The following is a 24,037-nucleotide window of genomic DNA, read 5'->3' on the forward strand; positions in this document are numbered from 1 at the left end:
TCATTGAATTATGTTTCTTATCCTAATCTCATATACTTTAAAAGGCTAAAGGCGAATTTATCTTTGTAATTTATCACTTTCATATTTATTTTTTAAATTGAATTATAATATTTTAAAAATATCAATAATTAATATTTATATAATTCACACGTGAATGATCGCAATTAAAAACAATTTTTATATCATAATATAAATTATTTATCATAAATTTAAAATATAATTCATATGTTTAATTTTTTTATATTATAAATTTAAATTATAATATAATTTTTATATTTAAAAATATTTACATATTAAAAAAAATTAATTATATAAAAAACTATGAATTATAGAAACTAAAATACTAATTGAACTCTAATTCAAAATATAAATAAGAAAATAACACTATCAAACTTGTCTCATGAATATTATGGAGTGAGTCCGCCAATCAAGTAACATGAATCTTATTATGGACGCCTTTGTGACCTTCAAACAAAATTTTTAGTTCAAACTTTTTATTTTTTTGCAAATGCTAACCACGGTATTTGAATATTGATTAAGAAATTATTTTTTTATTGAGATAAATAAAATTATGTTGTTTATAATTTTTTTTATATTTTTCTATAATCTTATATAAAATAATCTATTTTTTAACTTCTTAATTAATATCCTAACTATATGCATTAACAAGATTTATTTTTTTAATAAAAGTTTAAACAAAAAATGTGATGCCAATTACAAAAGAAGTGAAAGGTAAAAAAAAAACAAAAAAAAACAACCGCAGTTCAGGCGTCCTCGTTCCACGAGGATTCACACGTTGACGGTGTGTAAAATGGGCCCCAACACTGAAACCTGAATGATCACAGCCACGTGTCTAGATCAGAAGCGCAAGACACATAAGTTGACCTAGTGTCTATAGATCAAACGGCTGAGAAAGTGTCTCGGTCCAAAGAAGCAAGTGCAAGGCTCCAAGGCTCCAAGGCTTTCTCACCGGGCGCCAAAAACCCCTTTCGTCGCTTTATCAACAAACCTCACTCTCTCATTTCAAACGCAGTGCCCAAACCAGAACACCGAAATTGAAAAAGCTGCAGATACAAATCCCAAAGTGCCAGATTGAGCTTTGCTTTCGTCTTCTTGTATCAGTGCTGCGATTCGTTTCGATTTGAGGAGCATGGACCTTCAGAACACTGTCAAAGAAGCCCTAAATGCACTGTACCATCACCCCGATGATGCGGTGCGCATGCAAGCCGATCGCTATCTCCAGGATTTCCAGCGAACTTTGGACGCGTGGCAGGTTCTTCCATCTATCCGTTCTCTGCTCTACTCGATTCGTTTCGTTTCGTTTCGTTTCCGATTTGTCTCTCTCTTCGCCGCGCGCCGATTTGATTTTCACTGAATCACTACATAATGGTGTTGTTTGTCGATGCTATCTTTTATTTTTCGGTACTTGATTTGACCACCGCTGGAGCTGTGAACTTCGCTGAGAGTTATTTATCTAGCTGTGTTTTGTGAATGTTTCTATTTCTGTGTCTTCTGGATTTCAAGGACACTTAGGGCTTTTTTTCATCTTTTGAATTGTGTGAGCTCTGTAATTCGGTGCAGAAACAAAGTTGCAAACGGGCTTGCGTACTGTACATACGTTTCTTACTTTTGTTATCTGCAGGTGGGTGATAATTTACTTCATGATCCCAGTAGCAATCTAGAAACTTTGATATTTTGTTCTCAGACCTTGAGAAGCAAGGTAACTCTGCTGTTCTTCTACTTCATGTTGATGTGTAGTTAACGCTTATGCGTGTTTAAGAATGTTGGGTGTTAGTTTCTGAATGCAAAATACTTGCGCTGAGAGGGCTACTTCTTCTTCTCGGGTTTTGAGTACTTGTTTTTGGTATGATTTAGGTACAAAGGGACTTTGAGGAGCTCCCTTCCACAGCTTTTCGGCCGTTGCGTGACTCATTGAATGTGAGTGAGGGTTTATGTATTGTTGGTGCTATTCCTAGGGTGTTTATTTAAGTTTGGGACGTGTAATTTTATTCCGTCTTAAAAGGACTGCATATATACTCCTGTTTTCAAACCTGCTCAGTGTAAAATTGTTTGATTTATGGACCCATGACCATGCTGATGTTTAAGTAGAAACAATACTTTATATGCTTTACTTTCATAGTTGTTTTTGAATGCAGACCTTACTGAAAAAGTTCCACAAGGGTCCTCCAAAAGTCAGAACACAGGTGTCATATAGAAGTCCCTTGCAACCTTCTGTCTTCTTTTTAGTTTGTCTTATTGGTTAGTTTTGTGCTTTTTATATGGAAATCTAATGTAACCAAATGTATTCTTCAAAATTGTCTGCACCTGTAGATTAGCATTGCAGTGGCTGCCTTGGCTGTGCACGTGCCTGCAGAAGACTGGGGGGATGGTGGTATAGTTAAATGGCTTAGGGATGAGATGGATTCCCATCCGGAATATATACCGGGATTCTTGGAGTTACTTACAGTTCTACCTGAGGTATATAAGCTGACATCAGTAGCGTGTGAGGAACATGCGTCATCTTTTCATCTTATTAATTAGGCACATGTCTGAACTTTGAATAACTCAACGCCAAGTTGTTATAATTTACAAAGTTGCTTTCTTGTTGGACTTGGATATTGTTGTTTATGTAGTGCTTAGCTTAACATCACGCAACTCATAAATTCTTATATAAATGGTTGTAAAAAAGTATTTTAATTAAAATAAGTTTATTAACAATTGGTACGCTTGTGTTGCATATTATGCCTTTTGTATATTTTTTCTTTATACACAGGAAGTATTAAATTATAAGATAGCAGCTCGCCCAGAAAGGCGACGTCAATTTGAAAAAGAGCTTACATCTCAAATGGAAGTTTCTCTTAATATCTTGACAGCGTGTTTGAGTATTTCTGAACTTAAGGAGCAGGTGAGCAGTGGATATTATCCATTTACTCACTGTCCATTATGTGGTTCTTGTGAGGTATTTTCAACTTAGGTTTATTAAGTGGTCTTATGGCGATGTTTTCATGTTAAATGGTCAGGTTCTTGAGGCATTTGCTTCATGGCTTCGCCTAAAGCATGGGTACGGAATTTCTCTTTGTTTAGGCCTGTATCTAAATTTTGTTCATCACATGGGGCATTACTGATAATTGTAATATGTTATTCTTCTTCAATGTTATTTTTTTAAGAACTTTTGGGGTATCAATGACTCATTTAAACCATTTAATGAATGACCGTAAGCTTTTGTTAAAATCGCATAAATGCTCTGTTGTCCCCAGTTTAAGATTTAAAAGTCTTTCTTTTTTGTTGTGTGTGTGTTTTAATGAACATTAAAATTTGGCTTTCATGTGAAAGAATGTTAGGAGTGGATAATTTATCTGAGTTCTACATTTATAGACTGCTTTTGTTATGTGAAAGTGATAGAAGGTGTGGGAAGCATATCTAAAAATGCTGGGAATGGGTTATAGTTTAGCATTCATAAAGTTGAATGAAGAGGCTTGGGGGACTGTTTATTACTACTTGATGAAACTTAGATGGACTATTTAAGTTATATATGTTCTTTATAAACTTATTCAGGTCTGTTCTTCTCTCAATCTTCTAGTGGGGAAAAAGTATTTGATTCTATTGGCCAGTGATTTTTTTTCTGTTCTCCAGGATTCCTGGATCAGTTCTTAGTTCTCATCCGCTAGTTCTCACGGCATTGTCAAGCTTGAATTCTGAGTTACTTTCAGAGGCATCTGTAAATGGTATGACAAGTTGACAAGTGGGAAAACATTAATCTTGTGTTCTGTTTATTTTATTTTTAGCTATTTTCTTGCTCACTCAAGTCCATTTAAGTAATATTGACATTGCTAAGCCAGCAAATCCTCATTAAGAAAGCTTGCAATAATATTTCAAGGTTAAAATTTTGTCTTAAGATGAAAAAAACACGAGAAATACTAGGAACACATTCTAACACACTTTTTTGAACACTCTCTCTAATAGGTTGAAATTATTGGAAATCATAATTGTGGATCTCTCATCTTATTTAATGAGTTTCTCTCATGATTTTGTAGTTTTCAATAAATTTGAATAAATAAAAATAGTGGGTTACAAGGAGTGTGTTAGAGAGTGTTGCTAGCACTCCTCAAAAAGCATTATTTCTGCTGTTATTTTTTTTTGACATTATTGTTTTTTGTTGTTTAGGAAGACTTCTCATCAACTTTTGACTTGTATTGTTTAATGCCTCTCTTAGTCTTTCATATTTAAAGAAATAATGGGTCATTTGTTATCAAAGAGACCCTTAAAACTTAAAAAGAATAAGCAATTTGGTGTTATAGAATAAAAGAAGTTAGTCACTTGGTGATTGGCTCATGAGAAATAAACAGGCTTCCCAAAATAAATAAACTAGGCATTTTCTCTGGTCCATATAAGTGTTGGTTGGAGCCTTGGATCTTAAAACCCTATTAGTTTTAGATGTTGGATTGGGTTCCCACCACGATTTGGTCTAGAAATTATATAATATTTAGGTTAATTAACACTTCATATCCCACACTATACAGTTTTACAATTTAAACCAGGAACTGTTACCGTTTACCAGCTTATTGTTGCAGTCTTGCTGTAATGAGATATTCTTCTAAAAAAATGTTGAATAAATAAAAAATATGATGTTACCCCAAGGAAATTGGAATATTATTAGAGAAGGAAAAGAACTGCTAGTGCAAAATGAATCCGTACAATGTGTATTATAAGCTTGTTTGTATAATAAAATTTTGTGTTGGCATGACATCCAAATAAAGTTCCATGTCTCCCACTTCCTTCCTTCAGCAGCAGTAGTTGTGCTGTCTTTGCTTGATTGCTTAGAAGTTGGATATTTTTAATGATTGATGTTGCTTTCACTTTCAGCATTTGTTATTATTACCACCATTTGATTATTGCTGTTGGTGTTCCTGTTGTCAACATAATATTCTTTTTGTTTTTTGTGTGCGCTCTCTTTGCAGTGATTTCCGAGTTAATACACTACACAACAGCAGGGGACATTGATGTTTCTGCAAATATGCCCTTAATTCAAGTCATTGTACCTCATGTTATGAATCTAAAAGCCCAGCTTAGTGATTCTACGAAGGTAAACACTTTTTAGTATTCAATCTGCATGCTCTGGGGCATGAGAGATTGCCTACTTGATAATTCCGAAGCATACTGGAACAGTTTTTGTTTGTGATATTGCTGATTCTGTTCTCTCTGCTGGCATTTACTCGATGGTTATAGTCAACAGTAACGTAAAATTTAAACTGCTAGATTTTTTGTTTGCAATGCATCAAATGGTTGATTGGGAGTCGCAGCTATGGTTTTAGGGGCATGCTGTGAATACCAAATATTTAGTGAATCATGCCAGCCTTTGATGGTTTCTCTATTTATTTAGTGGGCAGCTAACAGCTAGCTACTTGAATGTTATGTTCTGTTCTGGTTGACAATTTCACTCAGAATTTAAGGCAGGAATATAATGTGTTCACTCTATATCATAGCACTCAACCTTTAAACCAGTGCTGGGCAGCTGACCCTAAGAGACCTATAGCAGCCACGATACCAAAGAAATTACATAGAACGCAAATAATTTATACTACACATGTATAAATGCTCAAAAATATAAAATACTTGAAATTGAAGTCATATTCAGCATTAATAATCATAAATCATATAAAAAGCCAATAATAATTAATCTAACTAATAAATTAGCTTCAAGAAGCATGGCAAAATAAAAAGTACAGTGGTGGGTGAGGCTGGTAGGGGGACTGCAAATATTACTTCATGCTGAAACCTAGGTTGCTTTGCTGAAAAATTGGTTGGCTGCTGCCTACTGGGATTCTACTGGGAAATGCATCATGTGAGAAGTCTTCCAACAGGTGGGACATTCAAAGCAGAATGACTTGGTTGGGAAACCACTGGGTTACACTTGCAGATATCTTTTTGTAAGATACTGGTTTAAGAAAGGAAGAAAACTGAAAAGAAAACACAGAGGAAGAGACTTCTATTCGGATACCCCCTCTCCCTGTTGCTATTTACTTCCCTCTTACTATCATAACTAACTTTATGTTTCATCTCATTATCATAACTAACAATCCTATCATTAACAGGATGGGCTCTTCTAATATGGACCTCTTATTCCTTCTCCTATAGACCTTGTTAATTGTGGCCTAGCACCTCCGTACCTCCAGCTTCCTAGGACATTTTTTTCCAGTAACCCGGTGATTCTTTGGCCCAGCCCCCTTGTTTGCCAGACATTGTGTTCACTGTAAAATAAAGTTAATGAGGACAGGGTCGCGAGTCTGATCAAAGTGTATATGTCTGTTGGTGTGATGCTGCAGTTTAAAGGAACAGAGCAGTAGCCAAACAATCTAGGGCATTTTTCTTTGAAACATAAGGGATTTTCTATCCTATTTTCATATCTCGTAGGTGAAAAAGGAATTGAATTTCAAAAATTGCCTTTTCAAGACCAGTGTGGTAGTCAAACATAAGCAGGGAAAAACAGGAATTTTTGTCCCATCAATGTAGTATCTTGACAGCTTTTATTTGACTGTAAAGACAGCTGTTATTTCTTCTTCCCAAAAGCATGACTTGGTGAACATACCATAGCAGCCAGGCTGTGTGAGGTGAGGTGACACTGATACAAGAGCAAGGTCAACTACCTTAAACTGTATAATTTTTATCGTGTATGATGATATTACAAAGCAAACTCACATTCTGATGTTACTAAAGTTCACAAGTTCCAGTTGTAATATTTTGGAAGTTTACCCTATAATTCTTTTTTTTAATTTAGGCTGTAAGGGTTTCAAAATCAATGGTCAGTTAAGTATTGATTTTTTTTTCTTGTTTTTTACTTGCATTTTTTGCTATTTTTTTCAGGCTAATGGATAAATAGGTATTTAAATTACTTTGCCAAATTATTGTTTGTATGTGTGTGTGTGTACCTGTTACTGCTGTTGTGTGCAACACTTGGTCTCTATAATTTGTTGAGGTGTCTCATTCACCAAGAAATTGAATAATCTGCGAGATTTTCTGAAAAAAATATATCATCTGTAATAAGTTAATGATTTTTTAATTAAAAATTCATTTTAAGGATTTCAGTTTGTAAAACTGTATGACTATGTGAATGACCATGGATATAGAAAAGGACTAATTTGTATTCCAATCATAGCGATGTTTTGTTCATTATATATGATATTGACATTCTTAATTTAAAGACAGTTGCCTGCTATACTTGAGTCTTCTTTTCATGATCCTCTTATCTGCCTTTAGGACGAGGAAGATGTGAAGGCAATTGCTAGGTTATTTGCAGACATGGGTGATTCATATGTGGAACTGATTGCAACTGGTACTTGTACTTGGATATAATCTTTGTTGGTTTCTCTTTGAGAAGAATTGATGCTTTCTCATGCTCTGTGAAAAACTTTGTTGCCATGGCTAGTATCTCATGGTTCTTGGTTGTGTTGAACTTACTGTGTCTGCATCATGACTGAATTTTCCAGGTTCAGATGAATCAATGTTAATAGTGCATGCACTGTTGGAAGTTGCTTCACATGCCGAATATGATATTGCTTCTATGACTTTTAACTTTTGGCATAGTCTCCAGTTAAACTTGACTAAAAGGTGATTTTTCTTCACTCTAGAAAGTACTGTTTTTACTTGGCATTGCTTTAACCAGAAATATGATTATTACATAATCTGTCAGGGAGTCCTATATTTCATATGGCAACGAAACATGCATTGAAGCTGAGAGAAATAGAAGGCTGCATGTTTTTCGACCTGCATATGAGTCACTTGTATCGCTGGTGAGTCTTCCTGGTTGGAAACTTGAAGTTGGAACTCAAATTTTCCTCTGAAACTGTCAAAACACCCTTGCTATGCATGATTTCCAGCTCTCATGTGTGCTACCTTAAAACCAGTTTTGTAATTATCTATATCCCATAAAAATTTGCATGACTTTCTACTATTTACATGATTATTCTCAACATTCTTGTTGCATTATGAAATATGATTTATTGCCTGTGTTACTCATGCACAACACTTTTATTTTCAGTCATGACTCGATTCTGTACCTGCCATTATTTTTATGCTATTTTTTTCATGGATGTTTTGTAGGTTATCTTTCGGGTTCAGTATCCTGAAGATTATCAAGACCTTTCATATGAGGATCTTAAGGAATTTAAGCAGACTAAATATGGTAATGGGTTGGTGGTGTTGTGATTCATTTGCTTGTTTTCCATATATTATTGTGCATTAGATTGATTATATTCAGGGGTATATTAGATTGATAATTGATTTCACATTTAAGCTGTTTTAGAGAGAAGCTAGTATGTTTGGCAATTGAGATGAAAACTCAAAAAAGCTGTTCATGGTTAAAAAATGCTGTTGAGTCTCCATCTCTCAGCTTGATCATTTTGATTCAATTTTTTATATTATATTCTCTCTCAAATGTCAAATTTCCATTTTCATTCATTTACCCTGACTGTTGCATTTATTGCAAAGCAGCAACCGCATTTACCACAACAGACCTCATTTATCTTTTTTACCTGTGACCTTACTTCTCATATGCTGATCCCAAACTCTCTTTTCTCTTCTACTTCTCTTGCATATTCTTTTGCATAAACCATAAACCCTAAACTATATTTCAAAAAGGTTTAAATGTTAATAAATCATTACTATTATTAATATAACAAATAATGCCATATTCTTTATTTTTGTAATTTATGTTAAAGTAACTTTTTTTATGCAGTATAAACAAAATAAATTTTTGCTTTCAACAAATATACCCAAACAAAAAAAGATTTGATTATAATTGGTTGTAAGAAAAAAATATTATATTTATAATTAATTATTGAATTAATATATTTTCCGCAAGCACACTCTAATTGTCTTTAGATATGGCATTTTTAGTTGCAGTTGCTGGGGCTTTGCAATATACATATTTTTTACAGTAATTTTCTGAGTATTGAATTGCAAATTTATAGTGAGTTTCCTAATCTGTTGTGAAATAATGGTATTGCAATGTGGATGGATGTATAGTTATAGAACTTTTACCCTGTTATTATGCTTGAATGGGAACACAATAATTTGCATGGATTACTTCTGTTGTGGTGTCAGCTGACAGTTAATACCATTTCTCTGCTTTGATACACACACACACACACACACACACTCAAGGTGGTCCTCCAATAGGAGACAGTAGGTTGGCCCCTCAGAAAGAATTTGGATGTCAATTTGGTCCTTCAATGTTATAAATGGGTTTAAAATAGATAGTTTGGATACATTTTGAGTAGGATTGAAATGGATGCATCACAGACATTAGTGCATTATGATTCATTTTAGAAAAAAATCAAGCTCATCCATTATTATTTTTTCGTGGATGGATATCCAATCCATATAAAGATTGTTGTTACTTATCAACAAAACTATATATAATACTACTCAAACCATATAAGGGCTGTTTTTATTTCAACCAGAATTAGATGACATTACTCATAGGCTAACTGCAAATTGTTGTTTCAGCTGTTGCGGATGTATTAACAGATGCATCATCAGTTCTTGGCGGTGATGCCACACTTAAAATTCTATACATGAAACTGCTTGAGGTGCGGAATACATCTTGAAGTGATTTAAATTAAATATGCTTCACCTATTATTAATATAAGGTTATTGTAATGGTGGATATTGCTTATCTGTTTAATCAAATTTTAGTGCATAAGTTTCATTCTGAACTTGTGAGTCTCTAGAGTTTATTCTTCTGCATTAACCCTAATATCAGTAAGTAGATTGTAGATGTTGGCTATGTTTTTCTGCTTATATGTGCTTTTGCTTAAATAATGTGTGAATGTTATTTCCTAAGCCTCTCACTTTTTCTGAACTTCCTTGTCCCCCTGTTTAGGCTGTATCTGGCCATGGTAATAATGAACACAAGGAATGGCGTCCAGCAGAGGCTGCTTTGTTTTGTATTCGGGCAATATCAAATTATGTGTCGGTTGTCGAAGCAGAAGTAATGCCTCAGGTATGGTTACGCCTTTAATAATTATTATATAGTTTATCTCTACAATGTAGCCAAATGGGTAGAATCTCCTGCTGACTTTGAAATATCACAATTCATTTTTTGCTTTTAATGTGACATTATAAAATCCTTCCATGATTTTATACACTTTTGTCCTCACAGATGGTTTCTATCTGTACTTAAGCCCTTTTGTACATATCTAGGTGCATAGAACCTGACTCCTTGAGTATCTTGTGATTTATATTAAAGAAACTCCAAAAGGAAATGAATTTTTTTATAGAAAAAAATGTTTTTTTATTATTTATTTTCTCTTATTAAATTTTATCTATATCAAAATACTAAACAGAAAATATGAGAAAACATTCCTGTCATTTCAACCTCACCTTGAAGGAGATTGTAGAAGTGACAAAGTTTGAGAATGTGGGTTTGGGCCTAACTCAACCCCAAAGGCTAACTCATGGGGGGAGGGTTGCCCCCGCTTATATATATTCTATCTTTGCCTTATCTCTAGCTTATGTGGGACTTGGATTTTTCCCGATACACCCCCTCACGCTCAGCACTTTGGGCTTGGTGGATGGTCCGTTAATGGATCTAGGATAGGCTCTGATATCATCTTAGAATGTGGGTTTGGCATAACTCAACCCTAAAAGCTAGCTCATGGGATAAGGGTCGTCGTTCACTTATATATTCTATTTTTGTCTTATGAGTGAATAGGCAATTTAGTCCCTGGGATTGTACCCATTTTGCATATTAGTCCCTAACTTAATATTAAATTCAAAATAGTCCCTATCTTTGCATAAGTGTTGCAAAATAATCCTTCCGTTAAATTTTAAAGTAACGCCGTTAGTGAGATTAATTTTAGTACCACGTGAACTATCCAACGTGGCACTAAAGGATGACGTGGCATGATACGTGGACATGTCTCTTAAAAGATGCCACGTCATTTGATGATAACAAAACGAGTAAATAGACAATTTAGTCCCTAACCTTGTACCCTTGTTGCATATTAGTCCCTAACTTAATGAAAAATTCAAAATAGTCCTTCCGTTAAATTTTAAAGTAACGCTGTTAGTGAGGTCAATTTTAGTGCCACGTCATTTGATGATGATAGAATGAGTGGCTTCTTCAAATTTGATGGTTCTGAACCAATTGAGGCATATATACAAAAAATAATCCACACACACTTGCACAAATAAAAAGAACCAAAAATCCACAGCAACAACCTTATCTCTGTAGCTGTCAACACCAATGGGCGAGGTCTGCATAACCATTCTCTTTTCCTCTTTTTTTTTCTTCAATTACCATCAATGTATCATTCTGGGTTCTGATTTTGCAAGGAATCAAAAGATGACAAGGAATTCAAGGAGGAATCTGCACCGCCAGAAATCGTGCAAGGCACAACCTTTGCAATGCATGGACACTTTAAGCGCGATTTCTGACATCTTTTAAGTTAGGGACTATTTTGCAACACTTATGCAAAAGATAAGGACTATTTTGAATTTTTCATTAAGTTAGAGACTAATATGCAACAGGGGCACAAAGTCAGGGACTAAATTGCCTATTTACTCGTTTTGTTTTCATCAAATGGCGTGACATCTTTTAGGAGGCACGTCCACGTGTCATGTCACGTCATCCTTTAGTGCCACGTTGGATAGTCCACGTGGCACTAAAATTGACCTCATTAACGACGTTACTTTAAAATTTAACGGAAGGACTATTTTACAACACTTATGCAAAGATATGGACTATTTTGAATTTAATATTAAGTTAGGGACTAATATACAAAATGGGTACAATCTCAGGGACTAAATTGCCTATTCACTCTTGCATTATCTCTAGCCAATGTGGGACTTAGGTTATTCCCAATACACTCCCTCATGCCTAACACTTTTGAGTTTGGTGCGTGGATGACATGATGAGTGGCTCATTTAATGGATCTAGGATAAGTTCTGGTACCATCTTAAAATGTGGGTTTGAACCTAACTTAACCTTAAAAGTCAACTCAGGTGGTGAGGGTTGCCCCACACTTATGTATATTATATTTTTACACTATCTCTAGTTGATGTGAGACTTGGGTTTTTTCCAATACAAAGTAATTCTTAACAGAAAAATAATACTCTGGCAACAAAGATTTTTTTTAAGATGTGATGAGAACCAAGATTCAAGTGGGTTAGGAAGGAATCCTTGATGGACTGGAGGCAATTAGTATTAGGAGTATATGTGCGTTAGGATGGGATTTGTTGGTTAGTCGCGGTGGCCCTTATAGAATGCTAGAATAGGTAATTAGTTAGGATTATGATTAGCATAAATAAGTGTTAGTGCTTTAGGTTTCATGGGCTTATCAAACACAATTTCAACCATCCGCAACTCCCACCTTCAAGCAATGCAATTGGTTACGCTGTTTGGAGCAGGGATGTAAAATTGGGAGCTAATTTCTAAACTGCTGCAACCCAGCCAAGTTGCAGTTAGAATGAGAAATGGCATGAATTCTGGTTTAATGGCTTAGAGTTTTTTTCTCAAAACAGAGACCTTTCCTTTTCAACGTCAACAAGGAGGAAGAAGGAAGGGGATCAATGGAATTCTGTTGAGAAAAGGTAAGGGTTGTGACATTTAACTTATCAAGAATTTATGGAGGCAAAAACTTAAGGTTATGTTTTTTTGTGGAGAGAAATTCCATCCTTTACACCAATGCAAGAGAAATTCCATCCTTTAAGGTTGGTGATTTTTGCCTTTTGGGAGATAACGAAGCTCTAAATAAAGGAGAGGTAATTGCTATGGGATGGAGTGGATGAAGAGAACAAGGAAGAAGCTTCTTCCCCCAAGGCTGATTTTTCAGCAGGAGGTATTGATGAGAGGTAGAGTATTCCTCATGGGTTAGGAAGGATGCATTGATGGATTGGAGGCAGTTATTATTAGGAGATTATGTGTTAGAAAATAACTTATCCTGTATTAGCAATTCTGTATTAGTTCTGCATTATAAACTGAATGATGAAAATTATTCATAGAAAATAACTGATGGCAGTTATGTACTAGAATTATATCTGGTAATAAGGTGTATAACTAAGCAAGCGTGTTGTATCTGTGGTTTGTGAGTAAAGGATATTCTCTGTAGGAGACTATTGTCCTTGCTATAGCAAGTGTATTGCTGTACTGTATGTGATTTGTGTTTAGTATTATATTCTATTAGTTTATCAATTGGGGTTCTATCAATATAGCAGTGAACAGTAATGGAGTGAATTTTAATATTAAAAAGTGGTCTTGATATTTGGCCATATCCCAGGGAAGTTAATTTAATTTACCTTTATCTACAACCTGTTTGATATACTAATGATTTGACTGTGGTTTACAACTTCAATTTTGAACTGAGACACAACTATGAAGGAGGATTTCAAAGTCGTACTAATTTTTAACCTCTTCAATATGTCAATATGCTTGGTACTCTATTTTAGTGGCTACCACCAGTACGTTTGTTTTTTTTGCATAATTTAATGTCCCCTAGTTCAGGGTCTAGTACAATCTGAAATGGCATAATTTAGCATCCCTTACTTCAGTGGTTAGTAAAATAGCACCATCTGAAATGGCATAATTAAGCGCCCCTTGTTTCAATGGCTAGTATGATGACACTATCCAAGTCCTTTCTCTTGCAAGCTCATAAGAAATTGTTTTATAGTTTCATTTTTTTTTTGCCTTCATACAGATCATGGCTTTGCTTCCGAAACTTCCTCATCAACCCCAACTACTTCAGACAGGTAATGTTTATACTGCCTTTTATATATATATATGTGTGTGTGTGTGTGTGTATTATGTTATTCTCTTCCCAATCAACTTTTTAGTTCCTGCTTGCCATCTTGTAATTTTATATCTAACGCAAATTGTAGATTTTCTAGTTCAATTTGTATGGTACCTGACTTATAAAATGCTTGTTATGTCTTGTTGCTGTATTTTCAGTGTGTTTAACTATTGGAGCTTATTCAAAATGGCTTGATTCTGCATCTTGTGGACTGTCTGTACTGCCATCAGTTTTAGATATCCTAATGAATGGCATGGGTACATCTGAAGAATGTGCAGCTGCTGCTGCTTTGGCATTTAGACACATCTGTGATGGTATAGTCAACTTCTATTTGAGTATATTTTTGCACTTTCTTTTTATCCTTTGGAATGTTGAGGAATTAGCTTGGTTAGTTACAACAGTATTCAGTGCAAACATAGCGAAGATGAGTGACTCCAGTTTAAACAATAATGAATAAACTTCTGATTTCTGAACTGTGTGGTTTGATTATGAAGTGTTACATGGAGCAGTTGTTTTGGTCATTTTCATACACAGTGATGAAAAACACTTGTGCTTTTATGAGATGAACCTCTTTTAGTAAGCTATTATTGGCTGAAATTTATTGTAAACTACAAAATTATGAGAGAGACTCATTAAATGAGAGGTGGAACCCTCCAAAATTTAAGATTTTCAATAAATTTCAGCCAATGGTAGAGGGTGTATTTAAAAGAGTACGATAGAGTGTTGCTAGCATTCTCATTTTACTTTTATATCTGCTTTTACCGAATAAAACCTGTAATGATTAGAAATTTTCAGAAGATGAATAAAAAAGAGAATATTGGGTGGGGAGAACATGGAAGATGTTGTTTTAATTTATTTCCATTATTTTTGCTATGGCCTGTTAATTCAGACAGAATATTTGATGGATCAAATTATTAAATTTTGCTTTAAATTTTATATGATTTTTGTTAGATATAAAGCCGTTAGTAAGCCTTCACCCTACAGCTTAAACTTTTGGGTGATAGTTGGTTCTTGATCATGTGGTCAAGAATTCAATCATTGCTGTCCTTATTCTTTTAAATAGAAGTGCGTCCAAAGGGCTCTTGCCTGTGTAGGCAAGTTGGAGATTGGCAGTTTAGTATTTGATATGTGAATCATTACTCTATGATTTTGTTCTGATTTCAGACTGCCGGAAAAAGCTTTGTGGATGCTTAGAAGGTCTATTCCACATCTACAACAAGACAGTTAATGGAGAAGATAGTTTTAAAGTTCCTGCCGAAGACTCTTTGCATCTGGTTGAAGCGTTGAGGTAGTTTGCTTCCTTTAAATATTTGCATCTAGGATTGTTTGCTATTTTTTCTATCTTGAATGGTAGGTATTGATTTAAACATCTTCAATTTCTGTGCAGTATGGTTGTTACTGAACTTCCTCCAGATGATGCTAAGAGAGCTCTTGAGGCATTATGCATACCAGTCATAACTCCTTTACAGGTTAGTGTCCAAACTGTAGAGATATTTTTAGTTAAACATTTTCTTTTGATGGTTTTGCTTTCTATATTTTGCTCCATCAGGAAGCTATCAATCAAGGTCCAGAAAGCTTGAGTAAAAGACCTTCTCGGCAGTTAACGGTTCATATTGATCGATTTGCCTACATCTTTAGGTGTGTTCCATAATTAATATTGTCATGTCTATGCACCCTACTACCTTTTTTTTTTCTTTTAACTCAATTTGGCTACAATCCTGAACACATGACTGAATCTTCTTCTAGATTTGTAAATCATCCTCAAGTTGTGGCAGATGCTATTCAACGGCTATGGCCAATTTTTAAGGCTATTTTTGATATGTAAGTAATCTCTAGTTGCTTATGTGATGTCTATCATTTCTTCTTTTGTTTTCTTCTATTTTTTGAAGCTTGCTTGCTTGTCTAAGACATGTTTATGATGATATTGATGCCAGTCGTGCTTGGGACATGAGAACAATGGAATCTCTCTGCCGAGCATGTAAATATGCTGTAAGCTAAACCATTAACTCTGCTCCATTTGCACATTTACAATGACAAGACATGAATTGGTATTGAGTCATTCAATTTGGATTAGGCATTTATCCTAAATTTCCTTATTACTGCAATTTTTATTTGTAGTTTCAACTTTCAACTTAGGCTTATTATTTGTCTCAACCTGTCATATGGCCATGCATAATTTTCATGAGATCACAACACGCTATGTTTATGATGTGTTCTTTTTCCAGCATGCAATATAAGCCATGTTTTCAGTTGGCTGTTTTTCAGCCATGTCTGTGATACAAATTTAAAATTTAATGTCAGTTCCCTGGTGGCTTCTTCCTCCTAAAGAGTCTGTACAAGCTCAACTCTGGTTCTATGCATTATCAACGTTGAAAAGATTAGTTTGTATTATTGAATGCTATGTGGCAATATTCTATCACATGTTTCTAGGTGAGAACTTCTGGAAGGTTCATGGGGCTCACAATTGGTGCCATGCTGGAAGAGATTCAGAGTCTTTATAGGCAGCACCACCAACCATGCTTTCTTTATCTCTCCAGTGAAGTTATAAAGGTATTCATATCTAGCTACACCATTGGCCATTCCTAATAACCAATTGTTGCCGAAGTTATATATGGTTTTAGCTCAATTGATACCTTTATTTTGCATGTTAGTAAATATCTTTTATTATAAGAATTATAGGAATGAGTCTGCATGCAAAGGTGGTCTTAGAACTACCTTTCAACTTTAAAATGAAGATCTTTTTTACCGTAGGTGAACATGAGTGCATGGTTATCAATCCCTGACTGCGGCATGGCACGGCCAAGCCCAAAAATACCATAGCAGGATAGCAAACAGTGGTATGTATGCACATCAATGCTAAAAAATAAAACTAAAAATTAACGACAATAATAATTAATAATCAAAAGTCATATTTTAATTCTAAGCTCACATTCACACAATCATCCCTAATCTAAGGTTACAACAAAAGCAATGTAGTCACAATTGAGTGGATGATGCCATGGCTGTCAAGAAAAAATGAGACTGCACGAAATGAAGTAAAAGAAAGATGGAATTATGTAAGAAAAAATAAACACAATCAGATGTGTAAACAAATGCCAAAGGACTTGGGAAAATGCAGACCAATTTAGGAAATATAGACTGAAGTGTGAAGAAAGAACATAAAAAAAATAAATTATAAAAACAGACAACTGTACAAAAACAGAACAAAGTCCAAAGCTGTGCTATGATACATGAACAAAGGGGTGATTGGAAACAGCGCTGGAGATCTTCTGGCTTCGATAAAAATGACTCTGGAGATCTGCTAGTTGGTCAGAGAAAAAAACACAAGTGCCTTGTGCTTTTTGGTCTCAACAAGGGGGAGATTTTAACTGGTGACTCAAATCTGAAACCCTATGCATTTCTGATGTAAAATGGGGGGAAAACTGAGAATATCTATAAAACAGGTTTAGTAACACATAAAGCAGCAGGGTAACTATGCTTGAGCGTGCACTTATCATGTTGTTTTGTTTATGATAAGGAAAAATTCCATGACATAGTTTCCCACTGAATATTGGCCTGTTGGGTCTCCAATCCACTCCCACCGATCAGATCCTTGTTGCTGAATGACCTTATATTGAACCTCATTTAGAAAACTGATAGCCCAGTCAATTTCATTGTCAAACAACGGCCTTCTCCAGGTAAAATTCCACTTCCATCCATTATCCTTGTGGCTTCCCATCTGTTGGATGACCTGATGCTGCTGTAAGGAAATCAAATAAAGTCTAGGAAATTTTTCTGCCAGTGACTCCTCCCCACATATCCACCTATCCTCCTAGAATTTGATTTTATCTCCGCTGCCTACCTTCCACTTCAGGCCATTTTGAATAAGCTGCCCCTGTTGTGTATGAATGAGGGCTCTTTTTAAATCTCTCCACCATACTGATTCAGGTCCTGCTCTATCTGCTTCAAACAAACCCCGCCATCCTCCATATTTGGATTCCACTACTCTAGCCCATAGTTCTCCTTTGTGTTGCATGAGTTTCCACCTCCATTTTCTGAGCAATGCAAGGTTAAAGTTGTTGATGTCCTTAATGCCCAAACCACCCTTTTCTTTTGGTAGACACACTGTCTCCCACCTGACCCATGCAATCTTGTTTTGGTCGGGTGCGCCTCCCCATAAAAATCTACGTTGCAATATCACCAACTTATCCACCATTGATTTAGGTACCCTGAAAAAAGAAAAGAGGTAAATAGGGGTCGATGTTAGCATTAATTGTATTAGTGTCACTCTCCCCCCCCAAGGATATGTGTCTCTGTGTCCACTTTGCTAACTTTCTCTTCCATTTGTGGATGATAGAATCCCACATCTGTCCTCGCCTCGGGTTTGCCCCTATTGGTATTCCCAAGTAAACTAAAGGAAGAGCCAGCAATCTGCAATTCAGATATTTGGCTGCCTGCTGCTTCCATTGTTGTGATTGACCAAAAACTCCAAAACAACTCTTTGCAAAGTTGATTTTTAGGCTTGAGGCAAGTTCAAACGTCCTTAGGATAGTTTTGATTGCTGTAACATTCTCCATGATTGCCTCCCCAAAAAAGATTGTGTTGTCGGTGTACTGTAGGATGCTGATATTCACATTATTGATGCCTACTTGGAAACCCTTATACAGGTTTTCTTCCTTAGCTCTCCTTATCAACCCATTCAGACCTTCAGCCACCACATTAAACAGGAAAGGAGCTAATGGGTCCCTTTGCCTAAGACCCCTTTTGGGGAGGAACTCAGCCGAGGGACTCCCATTCACCAAAACTGAGATGGATGCTGATTTCAAACACCCCTCAATCCATTTGACCCATTTAGAGCTGAAACCTGTTCTTTCCAGCATGTATAATAAAAATTCCCAAGAAACCGAATCATATGCCTTCTCGTAATCTACTTTGAATACAAGGCATGGTTTGCTGTTCCTTTTGACCTCTTCAATCACCTCATTCGCAATGAGAACACTATGTAATAGATGTCTTCCCTCAATGAACGCAGATTGGGTCTCATCTATGTTAAAGGGCATCACCTTCATTCTGTTGGCCAACAACACCCTATTCCCCAAAAAGGACTTGTAGCTGTTTGCCAACCCCCAAAGGTGGTAATATTCTTTTGTGTGCTGCACATGGGTTAAATACAAAATGAGTTGTTGTGATTCATAGATTAGACCACAGTAGTAAATTCTATTTTATGTGTTCTCACTAGTAGCCATATATTCCGACACTTGCCTCCTGTGTTTTTAATATGGGTTAGTTAGTATCCAGAGAACTGTAGATTTATGCAGCAATCTTTGAACTTCTTTTATAGTTTTATTTTATAGTTTTCACAAGCAGTAAAGAGATAAGAGCCCTTTGATAGATAGATATCAGGAAAAATGAGCTTTACTTATTTTATCTGTCTCTCTCGCTTTCTTTATTAGATGTATGTTCTTGCTTATTTGAAGATTTCATATTCTTGACTAATTTACTCCTGCAGTTTTCTTTCCTAATAAAATTTCTTATTCTAAATTAAAAAGGAGTTTTGATAGATATTATTCTCATTACCCCCCAGTTTCTTATTCTACTTCTATGCTATTTCTCTATGATTGAAATATCAATAAAAACAAGCTTTACCTATTACCATCTTTCCCTTCTTGTGTATTCTTGCTTCTTTGTTTCCTCAATTAATTTACTCCCCTAATTTTTTTCCTAATAAAAAATTTCTTGCTGTATAAAAAAATTATCATCAACTATAGGTTCTACAAATTCCTCCCCCTTCCTGTTCATGGTGTGGTCAATGAACTAGTTTGCCATAACTTTGACAGTTGGTGTCTTGCATTTCAGATATTTGGTTCTGATCCATCTTGTGCTGACTACCTGAAAAATTTGATTGAGGCACTCTTCCAGCACACAACACTCCTTCTCACAAATATTCAGGTGTGACTTAAGTAGTGACTTTGCTGTAGACCTTCCTTTCAGATCTGTTGATAGTGTTTGGATGTTTGATTATATTTGTTGCTGCAGGAATTCACAGCCCGGCCTGATATAGCAGATGATTGTTTTTTGTTGGCCTCAAGGTGTATTCGCTACTGTCCTCAACTGTTTATTCCCTCGTCTGTTTTTCCTTCATTAGTGGATTGCTCTATGATTGGGATCACAGTACAGCATAGGTACAATCTCTCTCTCTCTCTCTCTCTCTCTCACACACACGCACACACACTCTCTCACATGCACACGCACGCGTACGACAAAAAGGAAAACCTTGAAAGCATCCTCCATTTTTTGACAGGGTGTTACGTGTGTTTTTGATCCTTTTCTTTACTACTTATTGAGAGGCAAAAATCCTGTAGTAACAAATTTTCATGCTGCTTCATGGCTTACTTCCTCTATGTAGTGTGGTTGTTTAACCTTTTTGTTGTTTTCCTCCTCTGCAGGGAGGCTTCGAATTCCATATTGCATTTCTTGGCTGACATTTTTGATCTTGCGAATTCTTCTGTGGGGGAGCAATTTATACCAATAAGAGATAGTGTAATAATTCCTCGAGGTGCCAGCATCACCAGAATTTTGGTTGCTTCATTAACGGGAGCACTTCCTAAATCTCGAGTGGATGTGGTAATTTCTCAGGTCAACGTTGGTTGTCTTTCATTCACATTTTTTACTGGATGAAGTCCAACTATCTCTTTTTAATTTGTGTGCACCTGCACCTCCCTCAGGTATCTTATACACTCCTGGCATTAACTCGATCATATGGGATGCAAGCGCTGGAATGGGCAAAAAAGAGTGTTTTGTTAATTCCATCAACAGCTGTTACAGATGTAGAGCGATCAAGATTCTTAAAAGCACTTTCTGATGCAGCATCCGGAGGGGATACTAATGGACTTACTGTTCCTGTTGAAGAGCTGTCAGATGTTTGCCGACGTAACAGGGCCGTTCAGGAAATAGTTCAGGAAGCTTTGAGACCGCTTGAGTTGAATATGGTGAATGTATCATAGAGGATTGGTAAATGCCATTGATAGAGAGGGCCATTTTGTTTAGGGTCCTGTCTGTTAGTTAGGCTAGTTGGTTGTGTATTATCTATCTGTTATATTCATTTTTTTTTATCCATTATCATTCTCCAATTTTTTAGAAGAATTTGCCCCTGCATGCTCTGATGTGTTGGCCGGAAGAAATTCGATGGGGGTATTGTATCTTTTTATTCTTGAGATGTGGGATTGGTGAGTGATGTTTGTCCCGGTTGTCATTTTTGGGGGGCGGAGGTTACATGGTATACAGTTGTAATTTAATGGAAACAGAAAAGGTGGGGGAAAATAGAGTACATTGATAAGTTGCTGCAAATTTTCAAGTTTGGAATGAATATCGATTTTGGAATCTGTGACTGAATTGTGTTCAGTTCGTCGGACCAATCTGTTAAAATGAATGGAGGCGGATGTTCAGATGAAAATACGCGGCACATTGGACTCATTTTGGATCCGATTTTTACTTGTGTTGATGCCATGAGAGTATAATGTTAAGCTCTTTGGGATCCAGCCTTTTTAAATTTAGAGTGGATAAGCCATCTCTGATTTTTTTTTTCACAGAAAAAACCAAAGAGTTTCAACAGATTCTTAAAATTGGACTATACGAGGGTCTAGTGCAAGGGTGAACTTGGGGCATTGCTTTGTGCACCCAACAAATTGATGGCCCATCTTGTACAAGATGGGCAATTTCAATATTGTCCTTTGATACGGATTGTGAATCAATAAGTCCAATACGAATTGTCAATTCTTTAGTGGTCCATATGATTTTTTGTAACTTTTGCGTTATTAGAACGATGCTTTAATCAACTGAACTAATAGATTAATTATGTTATAAAATAATTAAATGTCGTTATATATAACACTAAATTTTTTAATGTATATTTAATGCACATGTACATTTAGATAATAAATTGTGACAACTAATTTTGATCTAATAATTAATTTGTTTACATATATAAAATTTTATGAAACTTATGATTTTTATTTAAAATTTATATATGTAAAAAAATATTATTAGATCAAAATTAATTGTAATAAGGCCAAAAAATACATTATTAGATTTATGTTAATAATGTATTTTTTTACATATATAAATTTTTATTAAACTTATTATTTTTATTTACAATTTATATATGTAAATAAATTAACTATTAGATCAAATTAATTGTCACAAAATTTATTATATAAATTTATATGTGCATTAGAAATTTTAGTGTTATATATAGCGACATTAATTATTTTGTAACGTAATTGGCCTATTAGCTCAATTTGTTAGAACGTCGTGCTAATATCCTAAAGGTCACATGTTTGATTCTTACATATTCACAATATGTATTGACTTTATGAAAATGCAATATTAAAATTGTTCATCTTATGTTGGATGTACTAGCAATTTGTTGGGCTTGCAAAGCAATGCTTGTGAATTTGGATTACTACAAGCTTACCATTTGTGTTGTATAATTTTTCTAGTCTTTTTTTGTCCATTTGAGCGAAATTGGCCCTGTGATTTATTGTTATTGTTAATGGTAAAAATTATTTGGTAATGAATTCACTGACGATATGAATTTCAATGACTAGGTAAATGTTTTACTTAAAAGGAGGCAAAAGAAAAAAGAAAGGTTATATTATATATATGGAAATCAACTTATTTTAAGAGTAATTTTTTTGAGAATTTTTTTCATTTTTATTATTTATTTTCTTGTAATCTAATGGTTATAATAAATCTTTAATACTATAAAGGAAGAGAAGTAATTATGAAAGAGTCATTCTTAAAGTAAATCTCTCAATATATATATATATATATATATATATATATATATATATATATATATATTATTCCTCATACTTAACAATTTTGGTTCCTAATCCCTACACCTGATTTTTGGTTTTATTCCCTTAGTCACTCATGTTGCTAAAGATGCCTATGGTGCTTACATGAGAGCAACATGTAGGTTGCTAACAAGTCCTTGTACATACACATAAACTCCCTTCACATAAATCCTAAACATTCAATATTCATTTGAGCACCCATTACTGAAGGGATGGTTTGGAATTTATGTTAGAAGCATTGTAGGAAATGAGATAGATGCAATCAATATTGTAGGAATAATGGTCTTGTTAGGACTTTTGATAGATGGACCTCTTATGCTTTGTTTGGTAGAAAGAAGAGAAATAGAATAAATAAAAATAAAAGAGAGATAATTTGAACAAGGAAAATAGAGTAGAAATATAATAGAATATTAGGTTGTTTAGTTGAAGAAAAATAGGTGAGAAATTATACCCTTGTGATTATTGAGTTGTAGGGTCATCGACAAGAAAAAGAAAATGTTACAAAAGTCATTAGATCAATGGTCTGGATTTTCCCACGTGAAAGGTGACAAGAAACTTTTCAAGTAAGATCCACTACTTCAAATTTATTTTTCTTGTAAATCTATTGTATCAAATACACTGCTTTTTATCCATTTGCGTCCATTCACTCCATTTTGTCGCTGTCAAAACTGAGCATTAGTGTATAAGCGTTCATCATGCATGGGCAATAGAGAACAATAGACAAAATTAAAATTCAATCAAGGGTATACGAGATTATCATCTTTCTTTCTGGAGTCATCATAATCATGTTAATAACGATGTTCTTTGCCTAGAATAACACACAAGAAAAATATGAAGAGCACCAAAACCAAAATGTAGTAAGACTATAAGGACAAATGTTAAAGTTCATTTTAACATTCATATACACTCAACGCTACAAAAAAAGGAATAACGAATCAGTTTGGATTGACCAAAATGTGGGAAAAATTGGTTAAATTATACAATCCCTTAGGTTTTAACTTTGTTGTCAGTATTGTTAAAAAAAAAACAATTTTCTGCCAAAAAAAAATAATTTTCTAATTTTTGTGTTAATTTGCGACATCCTCTACTTGGGATACAAATATGTCTTTCCATGTGTGACTCTTAATCCCCAACTTTGACATGTTTAGATTTACAATTGTTATTATTTTTAGATACAAAGAGAAAGAGAATTGTTATTAGGTCAAAATGAGAGAAAACGGCTGGCATAACTATCAATGCATGGTTTGGTGTAGAAAATCATGATAAAGAAAAAGACAAGAAAAATCAAAGTTTATTTTTATTTTTGATTTATTTATAAGATAAAAGTTAATTGGTGTCCTACGAACATTAATTAAAGAACTTATTAGCAAGATCCTATTCATTAAATCATCTATTGGTCGAGAAGCAGAAGTA

At 34.7% G+C, this 24,037-nt stretch overlaps 1 protein-coding gene across 1 annotated transcript; it reads left to right on the forward strand.

Moving 5' to 3' along the window:
- Window positions 1-949: 949 nt before the first annotated feature.
- Window positions 950-21,155, forward strand: LOC114411909 (transportin MOS14-like). The gene is made up of 27 exons (XM_028375649.1): window positions 950-1,273; window positions 1,643-1,720; window positions 1,876-1,938; window positions 2,157-2,204; window positions 2,332-2,478; window positions 2,774-2,905; window positions 3,021-3,061; window positions 3,634-3,725; window positions 4,959-5,083; window positions 7,255-7,330; window positions 7,485-7,605; window positions 7,688-7,787; window positions 8,098-8,179; window positions 9,505-9,587; window positions 9,881-10,000; window positions 13,695-13,746; window positions 13,946-14,101; window positions 14,952-15,075; window positions 15,175-15,256; window positions 15,337-15,425; window positions 15,534-15,608; window positions 15,722-15,776; window positions 16,218-16,337; window positions 19,623-19,715; window positions 19,803-19,948; window positions 20,213-20,390; window positions 20,492-21,155. Exons 1-27 carry the CDS (start codon window positions 1,151-1,153, stop codon window positions 20,768-20,770), a joined length of 2,880 nt encoding a protein of 959 aa, XP_028231450.1. The 5' UTR covers window positions 950-1,150; the 3' UTR covers window positions 20,771-21,155.
- The last annotated feature ends 2,882 nt before the right edge of the window (window positions 21,156-24,037 follow it).

The sequence above is a fragment of the Glycine soja genome, chromosome 5 (genome assembly GCF_004193775.1).
Source record: "Glycine soja cultivar W05 chromosome 5, ASM419377v2, whole genome shotgun sequence".
In the NCBI taxonomy this organism is placed as follows: Eukaryota; Viridiplantae; Streptophyta; class Magnoliopsida; order Fabales; family Fabaceae; genus Glycine; species Glycine soja.

Bases quoted from the DNA above. Each gene is read 5' to 3' on its own strand.
- LOC114411909 (XM_028375649.1), top strand. From the start codon at position 1,151: ATGGACCTTCAGAACACTGTCAAAGAAGCCCTAAATGCACTGTACCAT. The intron at 13,747-13,945 runs GTAATGTTTATA...CTGTATTTTCAG, and splicing joins ACCCCAACTACTTCAGACAG to TGTGTTTAACTATTGGAGCT. The intron at 15,076-15,174 runs GTAGTTTGCTTC...ATTTCTGTGCAG, and splicing joins CATCTGGTTGAAGCGTTGAG to TATGGTTGTTACTGAACTTC.